At 38.9% G+C, this 16814-nt stretch overlaps 2 protein-coding genes across 3 annotated transcripts; both read left to right on the top strand.

Moving 5' to 3' along the window:
* The first annotated feature begins 398 nt into the window (after window positions 1-398).
* Window positions 399-6672, top strand: zranb2 (zinc finger, RAN-binding domain containing 2). 2 transcript variants are annotated; one of them, XM_035415491.1, is made up of 10 exons: window positions 413-657; window positions 1325-1377; window positions 1542-1650; window positions 2290-2372; window positions 2484-2560; window positions 2809-2973; window positions 3096-3256; window positions 4456-4542; window positions 5018-5176; window positions 5469-6671. In XM_035415491.1, the coding sequence occupies exons 1-10, from the start codon at window positions 590-592 to the stop codon at window positions 5533-5535; spliced, it is 1029 nt and encodes a 342-aa protein (XP_035271382.1). In that variant the 5' UTR covers window positions 413-589; the 3' UTR covers window positions 5536-6671. The 2 variants fall into 2 exon arrangements, with proteins under 2 accessions (XP_035271381.1, XP_035271382.1); XM_035415490.1 differs by having other exon boundaries at window positions 399-657; window positions 5018-6672.
* A 1537-nt stretch (window positions 6673-8209) lies between these two features.
* ptger3 (prostaglandin E receptor 3 (subtype EP3)) lies at window positions 8210-13056 on the top strand. Its single transcript, XM_035412823.1, has 2 exons — window positions 8210-9196; window positions 12524-13056. Exons 1-2 carry the CDS (start codon window positions 8345-8347, stop codon window positions 12821-12823), a joined length of 1152 nt encoding a protein of 383 aa, XP_035268714.1. The 5' UTR covers window positions 8210-8344; the 3' UTR covers window positions 12824-13056.
* The last annotated feature ends 3758 nt before the right edge of the window (window positions 13057-16814 follow it).

The raw sequence follows: 16814 nt of genomic DNA, 5'->3' as shown, positions 1-16814 counted from the left end.
TTCCGCTGTAATGGTTTTTAAACTGTAAAGGTTAAATGAAGTCATACCTTTAAGCTTAAGATACAGTACAATAATACTCAATGAATTGAGGCATGCTTGTTCTCAAAAATAAAAATAAAAAAATGGTTCCACATCATTGCACAGTAGATTACATGCATATGATTAAATATGGGAATACATCGTAGAGCCTGTTAATAATGAATGAATGAATGAATGAATGAATGAATGAATGAATGAATGAATGAATAAGACCCACACCAAAAGCCAGCGAACTAAACGCCCGCGAGGCCTTCACGCGCACAATCTTGATTTCAGTACTGTGATCTTGATCATCGTCATATAAGAAAAGACCCCTGTGCGTCCATCTCCATAAGTGCCTGAATAAAAAAAGTCGAGTTCTTCAATCTGTATCAAATTTCGATGGCTTACTTTTATCATTATTCGTTAAATTGATATTTTAAGTATTTGAATGTAGTTCTACTGCGTGAACTTAATGTCAACTGCTTTCTCAAAGAAGAATAAATGGTTGTAACGTTGCATGTGTCTTCCTTCAGCGAGTTCCTTTATCCGGCTTTATGTAGACTACTAAATGGAGGCAAAGATGTCGGGGAAGAGTTTTCGCGTGAGCGACGGAGATTGGATTTGTCCAGATAAAAAGTAGGCAAAATAGTTAACATATATTTAGATTGTCAGTTATGTGGAAGTCCTGAAACTCAAAGTTGCTGTTGGTATATAAAGATTAGTTAAGTAACCTAGAAGTAAAAAGCTTTCACTGAGATTAGCTCTCAAGTTAGCAGGCTAGCTCCGTGACTCAGGACAAGGCCCACTTGCAAGACCGATATGGTAGCTTAGCTCGCTTGTTAGCCAATTTGCTCTATCTAGCGAAAATGGCACAGATAATTTTTTTATGTGCTTCGCATTTTCCTGTGGTCTTTTGTATTCCGTTTTCGTAACACGTAGCTGGTCAATTAGCGAGCGGGTTGTATGTATGTATGTATGTATGTATGTAGCTGGTCACGTAGTTTGCTAGCACTACACTAGTCTAACGTTACTGGTGGTAGTTTGCTAACAACGTAACTTGCACTTAGTTGCATGCACGATATGACACGATTACACTTGATAAGTGGCTAACGTTGGTTTGCTTCTTTTTTTGCGCTAACTTCCGTTATAACGAATGTATCCCGGCCCTTCGTATTGCGTTAAGTAAATGCCTAGTTATTCTCTGGACGACGAGCTAACAGCCCGCCAATATAGCTAGCTAGTTAACATTAAGAATCTAATTTGACTGTTAACCGTGTACTTTTTATTGGTTTCTCGTTGATAGATGTGGAAATGTTAATTTTGCTAGACGGACAAACTGCAACAGATGCGGCAGAGGTACGTCTTGTGTGGACTCCTGTGTGTTCGTATTTGAAATGAAGATGTCGAGCTAGCCTAAATTATCTGGCTACCTTTTTAAGTCAGAAGTTAGATATTCATATCTTAATAGTTGGCTTGCTATTAATTTTTGAATGCGTGACTTTTGTAACTCTTCGCCACAGAAAAAACAACCGAAGCAAAGATGATGAAAGCAGGAGGAACGGAGATCGGGAAAACCCTTGCAGACAAAAGTCGAGGCCTCTTCAGTGCACATGATTGGCAGTGTAAAACGTGAGTGTTCTGTTTCCACCCATAAGAAATATGCAAATGACTTGCCTTGTAAAACGTGAATGTGCAGTTTCCTCCTATTAAAAAAAGCCTCTTTTTTTGATGAGTTGATACTGATGGCCAACCTTGAGTGCATTATTAGACCTAAACACAGTTATGCTTTGTTGTTTAAACATTGGATTTTGCATGATCTAGCCACCGCCAGGGTGATATTTTCTGAAGTGATTAAATGGAAGTGACCCCCTCTAGTCTAGTTGTTCTGCATGCCAAGATATTTTGCTAAACTGAAAATATTTTAGCTTGTACTTTTTAAGGACATGACCGGACTTTTTTTTTCTGTTCAGGGAACTTTCCATTTGTTTCTTGTGACCCATAAAGTAAAAACTGAATATAATTACCCTTTAACCAAGAATATCTACAGCATTCCCTCCATAATCCTTTTGATGAATCCACGATCAGCCATTTTACCAATTAAAAATGAGTTTCTACACAAGATCGCAAATAATTAATCATGCATATAAGTTAATTTTCACAGAGTTTGTGTAAATTCTGGATACGTTTACTGTTATAACAACTTCTATCGACAAGAGGACTCATAGAATCTTTTTTGAAGTTCAACTGTTTGTTTTCATCTTCTGTTAGGTGTGGGAATGTGAATTGGGCTCGAAGATCAGAGTGTAATATGTGCAACACTCCTAAGTATGCCAAACTTGAAGAAAGAACAGGTATGTCTAATAAAATTTCAGAATTGTAAATTGCCAACTTATTTTCTGATGCATGATGATAGTAATGGTTTCTTTCAATGTTGTGTCTATATTTTTGATGTAATTCTGTAGGGTATGGAGGAGGATTTAATGAGCGGGAAAATGTGGAGTACATTGAACGTGAAGAATCTGATGGAGAATATGATGAGGTGAATATTCATTGGTGTGTTATTGGTAGCATAGCAAGGAGGCTTGGTACTAAGGAATAAAATGGTTAAGATAAAATGCAATGCACATATGGTTTTCCATGCATAAAGTGTTTTGCTTATGGTATAGTTTTTCACATTTAGTCAAAGTATTTGATTTCTAATTTGTTTTAATTGGCGGAAAGACACCATGCAGCATTTCATTTCTTGTAATTGTTCCTGCAACTTATGTATGTTTTTAAACTTGATAGTTTGGCCGTAAAAAGAAAAAGTATCGTGGAAAAAATGTTGGAAGCAAATCTGTCTCGAAAGACGATGAAAAGAAAGTGGTGGAACCAACGAAAGATGATGACGATGACGACGACGAGGACGATGATGAGGAGGAGGGTGGAGATCTTTCAAAGTACAAATTGGATGTAAGAAAACTATTTGGTCAGGCTTGAATGCAAATGTAATATGAAAATGTCTATCATGATGGCAGCAAGATGCAGATTAAAATAGCTTTTGCATATTTTTTTTGTTTTTTACGTTTGTCCAGGATGATGATGAGGAAGATGACGATGAGGAGGCAGACTTGTCAAAGTACAATCTTGATGCTAGTGATGAAGAGGGCAAGTCTCCTGCGAAAAAGGGCAGCCCCTCTGGCTCGTCGCGCTCATCCTCCCGCTCCTCTGGCTCCAGCTCACGGTCCAGGTCCAGGTAAACGGGTACAGGTCAAGGGTAACTCCGGGAAAAATGTCAGTATCAGTTCAATTTTTCTTCAAATTTATCCTCACAAATAATGTTCTTTTTTCCCCCCCACACGTGGTATCCCTGTCGTTCTGTAATTAGAATACCTGTATTGTGTCTTTTTTTTTTCACTTCCTTGCACAAACTGTGGCCTTGTTCGGTTTTTCATGGCAGTAAGTTAACAATCCTATTAAGATGTACAAAAGTACATCTGACATTTTAGGATTTCAACAGTGGATGGATAAATTAAACCGTAATCAACATGCTACTGCTTCTGTCCGAATACACTGGATGCTTCCACACGGGGTTCTTTGGTCACCAGCTATTTGGTTAATTAATTTTGGTCTGTGTTGACATTAAATGCGTTGACTGACGGCCCCCATTCAGGATGGGGTCTGCTCTGTTTCAAGCTATAACGTGGTTCCCCATCAGTCTTCTGGTGTGAGAGCAGTTATCATATCACTGAAAGTGTTCCCTGGAAAAAAGGAATTTACGCATCGTAATTCATGATCTTAGTCCTGTCTTGCTCAGTGTTCATTTCCTATTTGAGATTTATGTATTTTTTTAATCTGTGTGACTTGAAAAATATGCTCCAGGTGATGTTTTCTGGAAAATTACCTACTCTCTTATAAAAGTTTGAACTTAGGCTTTCAATATGCATGAACACTAGGTATGGAATAATAATTTAAAAAATCTTTAGCCTGGAAAATATGAACGTAGTTATGAAGGGTTGTTCTTGACCCCAGACATGTTAGATAATTTTGTAGTCCTAACCTAATAAGGTTGTGAAATTTTATGATAAATCAATATTTGCTGTCGAAGCATTTAGTGTGCAGCTGTGTTTGAGTCAAAGTTTGTCTCACTAGATAGATAGATATAGATAGATATTTGAAGTTCCCATTTAACATCATGAAAAGTGCAAAACACTTATTACTATAAACTTTCTGTTTGCTGATGAAGATTAAATTTAATATCGCGTATACTATGTCATGTTTGGTTTGTTAACCCCCCCCCCCCCCCCCCACAGTAGCAGAACATTTAAAATTTTATTTTATTGTACTTTTTCTGTTTTGTGTATTTGTTTGTTCCTTTTCACTTTTCCTGTTTATTTATTTTACATATCTGTCTCTTCTGAAAATATTGGAAAAATGTCATTGTGTTTCTTTCAGGTCCCGATCCAGGAGTTCATCCAGCTCCAGGTCCAGGACTCCCTCGAGCTCGCAGGACCGAGCCCGTTCTCGCAGGTCCAACTCCAGGTGAATGATGTGACATGCACTGCTCCAGAGAGAGTGCATGTGACATGGCAGTGGCTGTGGACAAACCCTTTGCTTTTTTTCTGTCCTTGAGGATTAGGAACATTCACAATTATGATCTGAGGGGGAAAAAAATAAAAAAATATCTTCAGTACCAATTTGGTATTCCTGCCAATTCCTGTTTAATTTATTAAACCTCCATTAAGTCAACAGTTATTCCTTTAATAAGCAAAGTTTTTAGGATTTGCCTTAAAATGCCCATTTGTCATCTTGTCTTCAGGAGGTGTACCATCATTATGTGCTTTTACTCGGTAGCTGTTGGAATACCACATCAGTAGACCTGCTCTTGAACACAAACCCCCTTTGTTTTTCAGAAACTCACTGTTGAGTGATAAGACAAGCAGTGGGTAGAGTGTTTGCTTGGTATTTAGCTAATTTTGAATACATATGGTTTATCCCCTCCTCCACCTGCCAAAAGATCCAGCTCAAGGTCTGGAAAGGGCTCGTCTTCCCCGCGGAAAAGGTCTCGTTCCAGCTCCCCGTCCTCCTCCCCAGAAAGAGGCCAGAAACGGAGTCGCTCCAGATCCTCATCTGGAGAGAGGAAAAAAAGGCGCTCTCGCTCGCGATCGTCCGAAAGGTTTGGGTTTCCGTGGAATAGCGACATGCCGTTTGTGCTTTATGCATTGCATTGTCTTCTCCCAGATCAGCAGTGGAACATTGGGATATCTAACACGTCTTTGTCAAATGTAATGGTGTTTTGTCAAATAAAGAAGCATGCTTTCTTTTTTCTTTTTTTTTGGTTTGTTTGTTTGTTTTTTTTCCCCCCTCAAAAAAAATTCCTAAGCAAGAGTACATGGGGGGTAGAGGTTGCAGCATTTGTCTGTTCTCCACTCACAGGTTTCTCTGGTTTCTGTTTTTTCTTTTTTCAGGCGGGGTGGCCTTTCCTCAGGATCCTCTCACTCGGGCTCCCAATCATCGAGTTCCAAAAAGAAATAGGTTCAAATACTCAGCCCTTCCAAAAAAAAAAAAAAAAATGAAAAAAAAAAAAAAACATTTTAAAAGGAATACCAAGTAGGTCTGAGCTAAAATGCATGTTGTGTTTTAAAAAAAATACAGACAAGTTGTTGATGCTGTTAAAAAATGCCTAAGAATGGCAATACATGCTAGACATTATTTACATTGACAACCGTGACATGTTGATCCTCATTCTTGGAAAAAGCTGCTTGTCCTGGTTACCATTAAACAAAAAAAAGCTAGCCCTCCTCCTCAACCAATCATGGATCTCGAACATCTGCTGTTGCATATTATATTTCTTGCGCGTTTTAGAAATGAATTGCATAGTACATTTTAAATGTGGATCCCGGGGCCCAAAAAACACCTAAGATAACCAAAGTTTAATTGATGTGCCAGCATCTGAGAGCAGAATCTGCTTCTGACATGTAGTTCAGAGAATGAACTTCAGATATTTAGTCTATACATACAGGATATTTCTAGTTAGTGGTCTTTAAAAACCATGAGTAATGCAAAGTGGTGTGTGACAACCGGTTGTAAAATTGGGTGAACTGGATTAGTGTGTTACCAGTGCAGTTCTGTAAAACCGCTGTACTGTATGTGAACATCTTCATGGGGTCTGATGACTAACTCGGTACTCGTGTTTGAATTTTTAAGGTAAGTATTGTTTTTGTTCTTTTTTTGTTTTGTTTTTTGTTTTATTTTTCACTCGGATATTGCCTCTTCGCAAACACACAAAGTTCCTTTGTTGCAGTGATCATCAGACTGCATTAGAGTGCATAGTCTGAAGTCACTTGTGTGCAGCCTCTGAATATTTCTTCATTTTGTTTTTGGAAGCACTCTGCTTAATGAGAATAATTACACATTCTCATCAGAATGTGACCTGTATTGAGGTCATCTTTTGAATAGGTCATATCTCTGAGGACAAAAATATTGTTGCTCCATTCCCGTTCCATTTTTTATGGCAAAATTGCTGTAGGCAGGGTAAGGTAGTTGCATAACATATCTAATCCTTTTTTTCCATAATGACAGCAGTGATAGAATGTGATTAACGTGGTTTCAGTTGATTTGAACTAATTTGTATCGTAAACAACATGTAAATAAAATTGTCAACAACCTGGTCTTTAGTGTGTTTTGTCATTTATTGTATTGAGCCAATGGATCAGCAATTGGTTAAATGAATTTATTTAATACAGTATCAGATTTAGAAAGTGCAGACAGTTTCAGTTTTACCATTCAGACTTATACATGCTAAAATTGCCCATTTTTTATTTTCCTTGTCTCCCGTAGATTCCAGTGGTACCCGTAAGTGTGTCAGTGTTCCCTAGAACTGATACATTGTATACTATTACCAATACCCCTTTGTCATTTGTACTGTATTTCACTCGATACCTGTCTTTTATGTGATGAGTATATATAAATATCCAGAATTTGGCTTATGATTTTCTGTGAACAAGTGTTCAAAGTTGACATGGCGCAATATATTAAAGTGTTTACAGATTGTGTTCTGAGATTGCACTGTCCTTTAATCATACAAGCCTTAAATAAGGAGGTTACCCCTTGAGGGCACTAAGTGCAGTGTCGGCTCCAGCGGGTGTTTGTGGGATTTGTACTTTGTTAGAAACATTGGTATATGCTTTCTACAAACAATATGGATAGGATTTGTGAGAACTACTGCAATGCGGCTTGCTGTTTTGTGTGCTGACTCTTATGTTACTGGTCTCTAGACCATCGTGCTTTACAGTAAATGCAACTTTTGGCCAAAAGCATGGTTTCATGTAATGTAAAATACTAATCTAATATTCTGACAAAGAATGTTAGACTAGTGTGTTCTGTATGTTCTTTATACAATTTTTAAAATACATCTCTATTCAGATGACTGTATAAACAAGACAACCCTTTCAGGTGTTTCTGCAGATAAAGCTGAAAGATCTGGCATGATTTAAATAATTGTCCTATATTCCATGTCTCAAAAATAAGGTGTAATATGACGGCAATATAATGTAGAAGGTGCTGAAGATGGTGATCTGTGTCATTAGATCCGGGCAAGGCACGCCATGCCTGTATATCCAATTGTATTGCCAATCCAATTGGCAAGGCACACCATTCGATGTATATCCAATTGTTGTACCCGTGTTTAAACAGGAGGTGGCACTTTCGCCTTTAGAAGCAAAAACGAGTTGCGGTCAATGGGACGCACATTAGTCTGGACCGGGCGGACTCTGCTATACGAAGTAGTTTTCTGGTCTTATTGTATTGCTTGCGTTTACTGATAAATAAATTCGTACATGTAGGCTACAAAATAAGGTGGATGAGGACATGCAACTATAATTTAACAGTTACTGCTCAACCAGAAAGCAGATTAGGCTACGATTTGAAATGCAAGAACATATTCTTTCGTGTATCATGTCTGGAATAAAGTCCCTTAATTATTGGGAAATTGCATTAGTGTCTGAAAACAAGATTCGTATTGCCAAATGTAATTTTGATGCGTTTACGTTGCAATAGATTTATTTCTGACAAGTTTTTTTATTGTTTTGATGTTTTAGAGGCAGTGATTGTATGTTTTTGCGTCTACTAAATGAATGTTGCTTGTCAGGTTACTGGCTCTACGATTGGTCCCTGTTCGTTCGCATAACTTGTATGCTTGCTTTGTGGTTTTCGAGGGTGGAGAGTTTGCCCCGCCTCTCTGTGGTTTTAAGGCTCCATCTCAAATGGTCACTGCTCTTGAGCAGCAAGTTTGCGTGGAAGGAGATGGCGTGAATGAGTGTCTCACCATGCGCGCATATGCAAGATGATCTTTGATAACTGCGATTCCCCCGAAACTTGGAACAAATCTTCTCAAACGATGTGGGAATCGAATATTTCAAAGTCTGCACCAGAAAACGACTCCGCCAAAAGCGGCAACTGCGGATCGGTCTCGGTTGCCTTCCCAATTACAATGATGGTAACTGGAATGGTTGGAAATTCACTGGCGTTAATACTGGTGTATATTTCCTATAAGAAAAAGGAAAATAAAAGAAAGAAATCGTTTCTTCTCTGCATAGGATCGTTGGCGTTGACGGATCTTTTCGGACAACTTCTCACAAGCCCGATTGTGATATCCGTGTATAGAGCAGATTTGGAGTGGGAGCGCATCGATTCCACTGGAAGGCTGTGCGCTTTTTTTGGGGTGTGCATGACAATGTTTGGTCTGTGTTCACTTTTCTTGGCCAGTGCAATGGCGATTGAAAGGTCTTTAGCCATAACAAATCCACACTGGTACTCTAACCACATGAAAACAAGTTTCACAAAGCTGGCGTTGGCTTCAATCTGGTGTATTGTGCTGCTTTTTTCACTGTTGCCCGTTGCAGGAGTCGGACAATACACGTTACAGTGGCCCGGCACATGGTGTTTTATTAGCACTGGGGACAGGAACATACGAGGAAATATGCTCTTTTCAACCACATTTGCTGCTCTGGGGATATTTTCACTACTTGTGACTTTCTCCTGCAACGTTGTGACGATCAGGGCGCTAGTAATCCGTTGCCGAACTAAGCCAGGGTCGTCGCAGTCGTCCAAGCAATGGGAGAGGCTAACCACGGAGACTGTCATTCAGCTGATGGGAATCATGTGCGTGTTGTTCACCTGCTGGTCCCCTTTACTGGTATGTATTCAAACTCGTTTGACAAGGCATGTGTGTCAAATGCAAACTACAGCCACGGGTTTACAAACTGCATTTCAAAATATTACTTATATAATTTCTCATAATTACCATGTTTTCTAATTAGATGTGAGGCTGGTTAGGTGTTACCTGTGATGGGGTGTATGCTGTTTCAGTTGTGTATAGTTTAAGCTGTTTATCTTTAAATGTGTGGCGTGTTTATTTTAACATGGAGACAGACATACAGTATCACTTTGTTTTTCCTCAAACAACGAGCGACACCAAATATACCCCTTTCCGTAGGCTATTAGGTTAATGAGTTCAAGCATCCGAAGTTCCAATTAAATCGATCTCATATCTGTTATTGTGTCCCCTTGTAAATTGTCTGTACGCGTGATGACACATTTTTGAATATTGACGAATGTATTTCATACTGAGCAGTCGCAGGCATACCGCCATGAATCCTGCTCCTGCTAAATGACTGAAGCTGAACAAGTGTGGGCTTGGTTAGTACAAGTATATGAGACCTGGGTGAACTACATTGCGTAAGTGGTGCTGGTGGGCCAGTAGACGGCAATCTTTCCTCTGGTAAAATTTTTTTTAAAAACCTCAATGCCCCAGTGCAGTGATGGGGACACTGTGATGCAGGAGATGCTGTTCTTCAGTTCAGATGTTGAAACTGAGGTCCTGACTTACTATGGTCCTTAAAGGTCCCATGATACTCATTGCAAATAGCAGGGGGTTCTCTGATATCCTGGTAAAATTCACCAACCTGGCTCGCTATCTGCCACCTAATCACCCCTTAGTTTAATTGGCTAAACATTGTTATCTTCCCTCTCCCAACTGATGAGAGGTTTGGTGAGCATTCTGGCGCATACTGTCTGCCTTGTATTACTCAGGTGGGTGGTATATTATTGGTAGTGGTTGATTAAAGTGCACAAAGACAATGAACAAGTTAGAGATTCGCCTGAGCCTAGCTGGGATTTGAACCCTGGCCTCTCACTTGTCCATAGATTTCATAGACAAAAACATTTCCTGTCAGCTATATGATGAAATCGCCCCTAGTCAAGGGCAACGTTGTTATTTACGTTATAAATTTAACGTTTAAGAAAGTGAAGTTTTGGAGCTATAACTTTTGAACTTTTTGGCATATTGTCAAAATTCAGATTCCCTGGCTCACAGCAAACTAATTTGTCCCATAAAGTCCACCATATTGGATTTTTTGCAAATTTGCATTTTTTGAAAAAAATAAAAAACTTAAAATGCTCCTCCTCTTACAATAATGGACTGATTTACAACTAAATTGATTTATAGCTTCTTTAGACCAAGCTCCATCAAAATACCAATCAGAATTTTGATAAGTTAAAATAATGGGTGAATAAGGAGCCAATGAATGTTCATGTGGGTGTGGCTTTTCACAAAAATGCTTACAACTTTTGAACACAAAATTGAAACTGGGAAGATACTTTCAGCATGTCACACCCAGGATGCTTGCAAAATTTAATTCAGTTTGGTCAATGGGTGGCGCTATTGCAGGGGAAATTTTTAAAATTGTTATGAACCAAATGACTAAATCCCATGAAAACCTGTAGGCGGTGTCTTGGTTAAAGGTCCAGACAGACCAGACATGACTCTTCAAAAAACATGGCCGCCATTAACCAATTCGATTTTAGCATGGTTTAGACAGACTTTCTGTGATCTAATCATCTTGAATAGGCCAATATCAATATCATGTCAAGCATTGCTTAAAATAACAGACAAAAGTTATATTAAATTTGAATAACCTAAGATTATTATCGCTATCAAGGGGAATTTTTTGACGATTCAACATCAAAGATTGTTTTATCACACAGCTCTATGGGTGAGACCTGTGAAACTTGGCACAGTGGTGCAGCTGTAGTGGGTGTAGCTCGGCTCGTTTGCTGGTGAAGCACGGTGAGGTGTGATAATGTAAAGGCCTTGTAGCAAATTCCTGTGACGTCACTCTGACGATGCAACCCTCAAATAGAAAAGTAATGACTGCTCCTTTAGGTGACTGGTAACGTGTTTGCCTGTCTCATGGGTGAGTGGGGAGGCCTGGTCTCAAATCCCACCTCAGACTCAGGCAAAATTTCTCACTCGTTACCCTGGTGCCTATTGACCCGGATCAGAATCTAAAAAGAATAAGTGGTTGCTGCGGTGGTTTAAATGGAGGGGGAGTCAAAGGGGGTTGAGTGCAGTGGGTGTTGCTCAGGCTAGTTCGCTAGTGAAGCACAGTGGGGTGCAGGAAAGCGAAGGCCATGTAGCAAATAGCCGTGACAGCATTCTCTGGCGACAAAACTCTCAAATTCAAAAATAATGATATTGCCTTTGGCTACGGGGTGATTTCGCCTTCTTCGCCTTCAGCTGACTGGTAAATGCATTTGTCTATGGAATCTTTGGGTGAGTGAGAGGCCCGGGTTCAAATCCCACCTCGCCTCAGACGCAGGCAAACTGTCCTTGTTACACAGGGAGGTACCTATGGCCACTTAGTGATCTTGATACGCTGATAGGCTGCTTGTTAAGTGGCATTATATTGGATGTGTGCTTGGACCCCATGTATTGCTATTTGCAGCTGTTGTTGTTCTTGTTCTTGTTCTTGTTGTTGTATGAGTAATATGGATACATAAAGACATACACATGCTTTCTCTTTGAAATGTTCTGCTTGCTGTTTTTCCCCAATTCCCTGAGGTGGGGTGGGGTGGTGGTTTGGCAGGCAGGCACTGAAGTCCTGTGAGTGCTGATATAAGTGCAAAATTTGTCTAACACTTATAGGCACTTGCATGTTTACATTTTTAATTGAGAAGAGCGAGTGACTTGCTAGAGCATCCATTTCATGTTTCTTCATGCTCGCTGAATCACACATTTGTTTGCCACTAGTAATTAAACACTAGCCGAGAATAGGGTTGCACATGCACATAATGCTCTTATGAATCCCTTAACTACAAAGAAGTAGTATTTTTATTTTTAAATGCCTTTCTGTAGCCACAGATCTACAAAGTGTACACATTTCATGGAAAGCTTGATATTGTTTTTTCCTGGTCTGTATAAAGATGTTTCAGTGTTTTGAAATAATGCCTCCAATATAAAATGACTGAATATTCGCAGCTGTTTATTTTGGGGTACTTAACCTCTACACAGAATTCCATTAGACAGTTCTTCATAGGTATTTATCAAGTAGCTATAACACAATGTGCCCTTTACATAGATAATTTTTTTTTCCATTATTAGTCCATGAAAATACATTTGTGTTGCTTTTAGGGTTAATGTCTATGGTATATAATTATGGTATGATTTTCCTTCTTTTTTTAGATAATGATGCTGAAGATGATATCTACGCAGACGTCCTCGCATCACTGCAAGCCAGCAGCAGTCACGTTCTCGCCCAGCCGAGATGTCCAGGTCGACTGCAACTTCTTTCTCACTGCCATTCGCCTGGCGTCCTTGAACCAGATCCTCGACCCTTGGGTCTATTTGCTTCTGAGAGAGATCCTGTTGAGGAAATTTTGCCAGGTGGCGAACGCAGTCTCAAACTGCTCCCTAGATGGACAGAAGGAGATGCATACGCTCAACAAGCAAACCACTCATGCCAATGCCCAGCCAAAACAATGAGCTGTGGCAAGTACATGGATTAATCTGACCAGCCTTTATTATTTATTTATTTTATTTTTTTGTGTGAGGGTCAAGTTTAATCTTCCACAAAGCCTTTTGTCCTAGTGACTAAATAGGAACCATTCATTCACTCAAAGTTCATTCATTACTCACTTCTGTTGTAACTGTTAAAGAAGGCTCAAGAGGGAAAGAACTATATGTACTTGGATTTTTTATTAAACATTTTGTCAGGATTGCTGTCACAAGTGGCTTTATTGCAGATTGAAGAGGACCCTTTTACTCTTTTGGAAGTACAACAATCAAGGGGTAATCCCCTTCATTATGCACTCAGTTACTTTCAGTTCAGTTGAGCCAGTCCAGATTTGGGCACCAAACCAGCAGGTGATCTGCTGATCAGTCACTCCTGAGAGTTAATTGTCACAATGAATGTATTTTAATGCATTACAGACTATGAATCATAAAATCTAAGTATTGGGCTACCAAAGAGTTTTCTTTCCCTGATTATAGTGAAATATGAAATTGGACTTGGTGTCCTTACCAAGTCATTGTTACAAGGTGCTTCACAGTGCTATAGGCATAGTATTAGAGGCAAACCCTTAATTAACAGTGTAAGTATAAAACTGTGAAAAAACAAAATGATCAGTCTGTGCTGCAGAGAACTGTGGAAGTCCAAGGTTCAAGTTTATGTGCCGTCACCTTCAAGTTCTCTTTTAATTGTTATTTATTTCGCATGATTTCTTATGCAGAGCAACATGCTGTGATACAGTATGTAACCATAAATTATCTCAGCACTGAAAAATAAATCTTTGGCAAATTAATTAAATCCTGCCTAGAACAGAAACAAGCTGAAATATCTAAAGCTGCAGTAACGAACTTTTTTTGAAAGATATTGGAGAACAATATCTTAATTGGTAGCAATCATGGAAAAAGCAACTGAGAGAAAAATCCAGCACCATACACTGTGTTTATACTCTAAAGTTCTGCATTGTAAAACCAGGGATTCAGCCTGAGTTCTTGTTTTCAAAACAAAGTGGTTCACAATGGGAAGAGACCAACATTGAAACTGACCTTGCACTTTCACATATTTGTACACATAGCTAGATGTAAATGTTGTGAGTTTTTAACCAGTGGTGGACAAACGACCCACTCCTGCAATGGCAGCCTTATCCAATGCCAAAAAGAAGGAAAGAGTTGGATAGAGCTTGCTTTAAAACTAGAATAAACATAGAAGCAGAATTCAGTAGGTGTCGGGAACTTTGGAAATGGGTGGGGTTGAAGACACGGAGCTCGCATTTTTTCTACTCGAAGGGTAGGTCTTAATTTCAAGATACCAGGATTTTTTCAGCCAATTGTACCTTCAATGAATTTAGCCACCGAAGTAGATTGGTAGCTGTTGTTGATAATGTTGCTTCATTCTGCGATTAGTTCTTGCAAGAAGAAAATGTTTGCTAACATTATCTGCGTGAAAGGTGAATTTAGGTAGTTTACCTACCTAGGTAGGTAGGCAAGGTTAGCTTATCGGATAGATCACATTAAGTAGAACCAGCTAGAATCCTGCCTGCCAAGAATGATTCATAGCTAGAAAAATTGATGCATGTTTGTAATGATGTGTCTGGAGAAAGAGACGGGGCAGGTGCTACTCTGTCTCTTTCTTTGTAGATAGCGCTAACGGGTCTTATGATTTTCACAACATTGCAACTGTTGAAAACGTTTGTTACTGCTACTTTAAAATATACTTGTTATAAGAACGTACAGAAAAGAAGTCACTTGCATTTGTTTCATCTTGCTTCTATATATGATTGAACTTCTTTGTGTTTTTAAGAACTTAAAAGGCACCTTTGTGGTCACCGGAAAGAATATCCGTAGTTTATATCAAAATATAAACTATATTGTGTTGTTACCTTTATGACTTTGTTTATGGTTGGAGATTGGTTTTAGGTTCTCTGGATGAAAGTCATCAAATATTTTTGAAAAAAGTATAAAGTAAGTAAAGTAGTTTAGTTGGAATTCTAAGCCAAACGTGCTTACTGTAGAACATATATCCCCCTGTTTTTATGTCTGATGTAAATAGATCTGGCAAGACAAGGTAGTCCTTCCACACTTTTTCCTTGGGGTTTTGCAAGTTTGCTTATCATACATGGCACTACCACTGCAGCCTTGAGTAAGGTACTTCTGAAACACATCAACATCCATCTGTAAAAATGTGGAATGAATGAAAATATGAGCTATGAAAGTCCTCCTAAGTAAGGATAACATCACCTTTCTTTCCTCTGAACAGCCCTAAGTGCCTTTGAAGACAGATGTGATTCATGCTATTTCTTGCATTTGCGGTGCCAGACAGAAAGTACTGTTATGCCATTAAAAGGAATCAATTTTCTGGGTACCCTTAATGGCTTTGAAGGCATCACGAATGCACCAGAATTTTGTCACAAGAGTAATTTCAACACTCAAATGGTTCTGTGACTTTTTACATGTGATAGGTGCCACCTTTTGGTTGTTGGGTTCTCTCAATTGCATTTAAATTCAGAAATGGTCATTAACAGAAAAACAAAAAACTTTAATTTGTGAATGCGATCTGGGCCAGGCCAGAAGAGCATTCACAAATAAAAATTTTTTTATTTTGTTGGGTTTTTTTGTTTGTTTGTTTTTTTGTTTATGACCATTTCTGAATATTCAACAAAATCCTCTGCCTGATATTTTGACATTGGCTGCCAGAAATGTTTTTACTTCACTAAGGAATTTCTTTTGTGAATATGTTGAAGCTGTTTCTTCTCCCTGTGTTCCTGTTCATATGCTCGGATGAACACTTGTACTTGCACTGTAGTTAGTGCATGTGCTGCCATGGGAACACTTATCACCAGGTTTCATGTTTACACATGCAAATGAATTTTGCCAACAGCTTCAACATATGCTTGTTTACCTTCTGATCCTCCTCCCTATTAGTCAACACAGCTCACTTTAAGATGTTTGTTCTTACTATCTTATTGATCCCAGAACTGCTACACAAATCTGATCCTTATTTTAATTGATTAAATAATCATACTGCAGGATAACAAAGTTAAATGCAGTATGTATCCTAATATGTAATTGTAATATAATATACAAAGCAAATACATGTTTTGCCCTTACTGTCATAGTTTTCAGTTTGTTCAAACTTGAGTGCCAAAACCCACGGGGGAGGCAATGGTTTTATAGTCTGCTTTAGTTTCCCTGCCATGCTTAATGGGAAAACAGTGAATATTAAAGTCTGTATTGCAGGCTGAATGAAAGAGCATAAGAAGCAATGTTATTAAAGTGGCATTATCCCTCCTGCAGGCTTCATGCCACTCATTTAAGAGGCCTTTGATACAGAGAATTTGTGATAATGGTTTGAAGCTAAAATATACCACATCAATGGCAAAAGGATACAAACTGAACTCGGTGTCCATCCCTTGGGTGAGAAAGACCCAAGCTCTATTATAGCTCTATTTACGAAAGTCCAGAAAATGTAGGGTGCTGAGTTAAAACGGCAATCAACTGAAAGATTTGTACTCGCAAGAAACAACTTGGGATCCTTGGAGTTTTGGGGACAGATATAGTTCCTTTGGATGTAAGGATGTGAAAACAATGTAAAACATTCACAACTATACCAGGCAACCCAAGAGTACTGGGTTGCCAGGTGTAATCGTGGATGTTTTACATAACAAATGTACTGCATTGAATTCTGCTCAGCCCATTCTTGAGAATGGGTTTTGTTGCTGTCCATTAGCCAGTACTGTGTCCTCTCTCTTTTGTTGTTCCCATGGCACACATTCAAGGTTTCTTTTACATGATGACCTCTATTCTCTTATTTTGCATCAAATATTTTTCTCAAGGTGTCTGTCAGGATTTGTGTTATGGCAGTAGCTGGATTATAAAATAGAAAGTCTCATTAGAACTCAGAAATGTCTGCACGGTTCATTAGCAGTACAAAAGGCAATGATGATCAGTACCCAGGGATGAGCACCACCCA

Source organism: Anguilla anguilla, chromosome 4, assembly GCF_013347855.1.
Source record: "Anguilla anguilla isolate fAngAng1 chromosome 4, fAngAng1.pri, whole genome shotgun sequence".
Classification (NCBI taxonomy): Eukaryota; Metazoa; Chordata; class Actinopteri; order Anguilliformes; family Anguillidae; genus Anguilla; species Anguilla anguilla.
The sequence above is the reverse complement of the archived record's forward strand: the minus strand, read 5'-3'. Positions and strand labels throughout refer to the sequence as shown.

Coding starts and splice junctions, on each gene's coding strand:
- zranb2 (XM_035415490.1), top strand. CDS start 590: ATGGAGGCAAAGATGTCGGGGAAGAGTTTTCGCGTGAGCGACGGAGAT. Junction 2,974..3,095: donor TTTCAAAGTACAAATTGGAT/GTAAGAAAACTA, acceptor ACGTTTGTCCAG/GATGATGATGAGGAAGATGA. Junction 3,257..4,455: donor AGCTCACGGTCCAGGTCCAG/GTAAACGGGTAC, acceptor TGTTTCTTTCAG/GTCCCGATCCAGGAGTTCAT.
- ptger3 (XM_035412823.1), top strand. CDS start 8,345: ATGATCTTTGATAACTGCGATTCCCCCGAAACTTGGAACAAATCTTCT. Junction 9,197..12,523: donor CCTGCTGGTCCCCTTTACTG/GTATGTATTCAA, acceptor TTCTTTTTTTAG/ATAATGATGCTGAAGATGAT.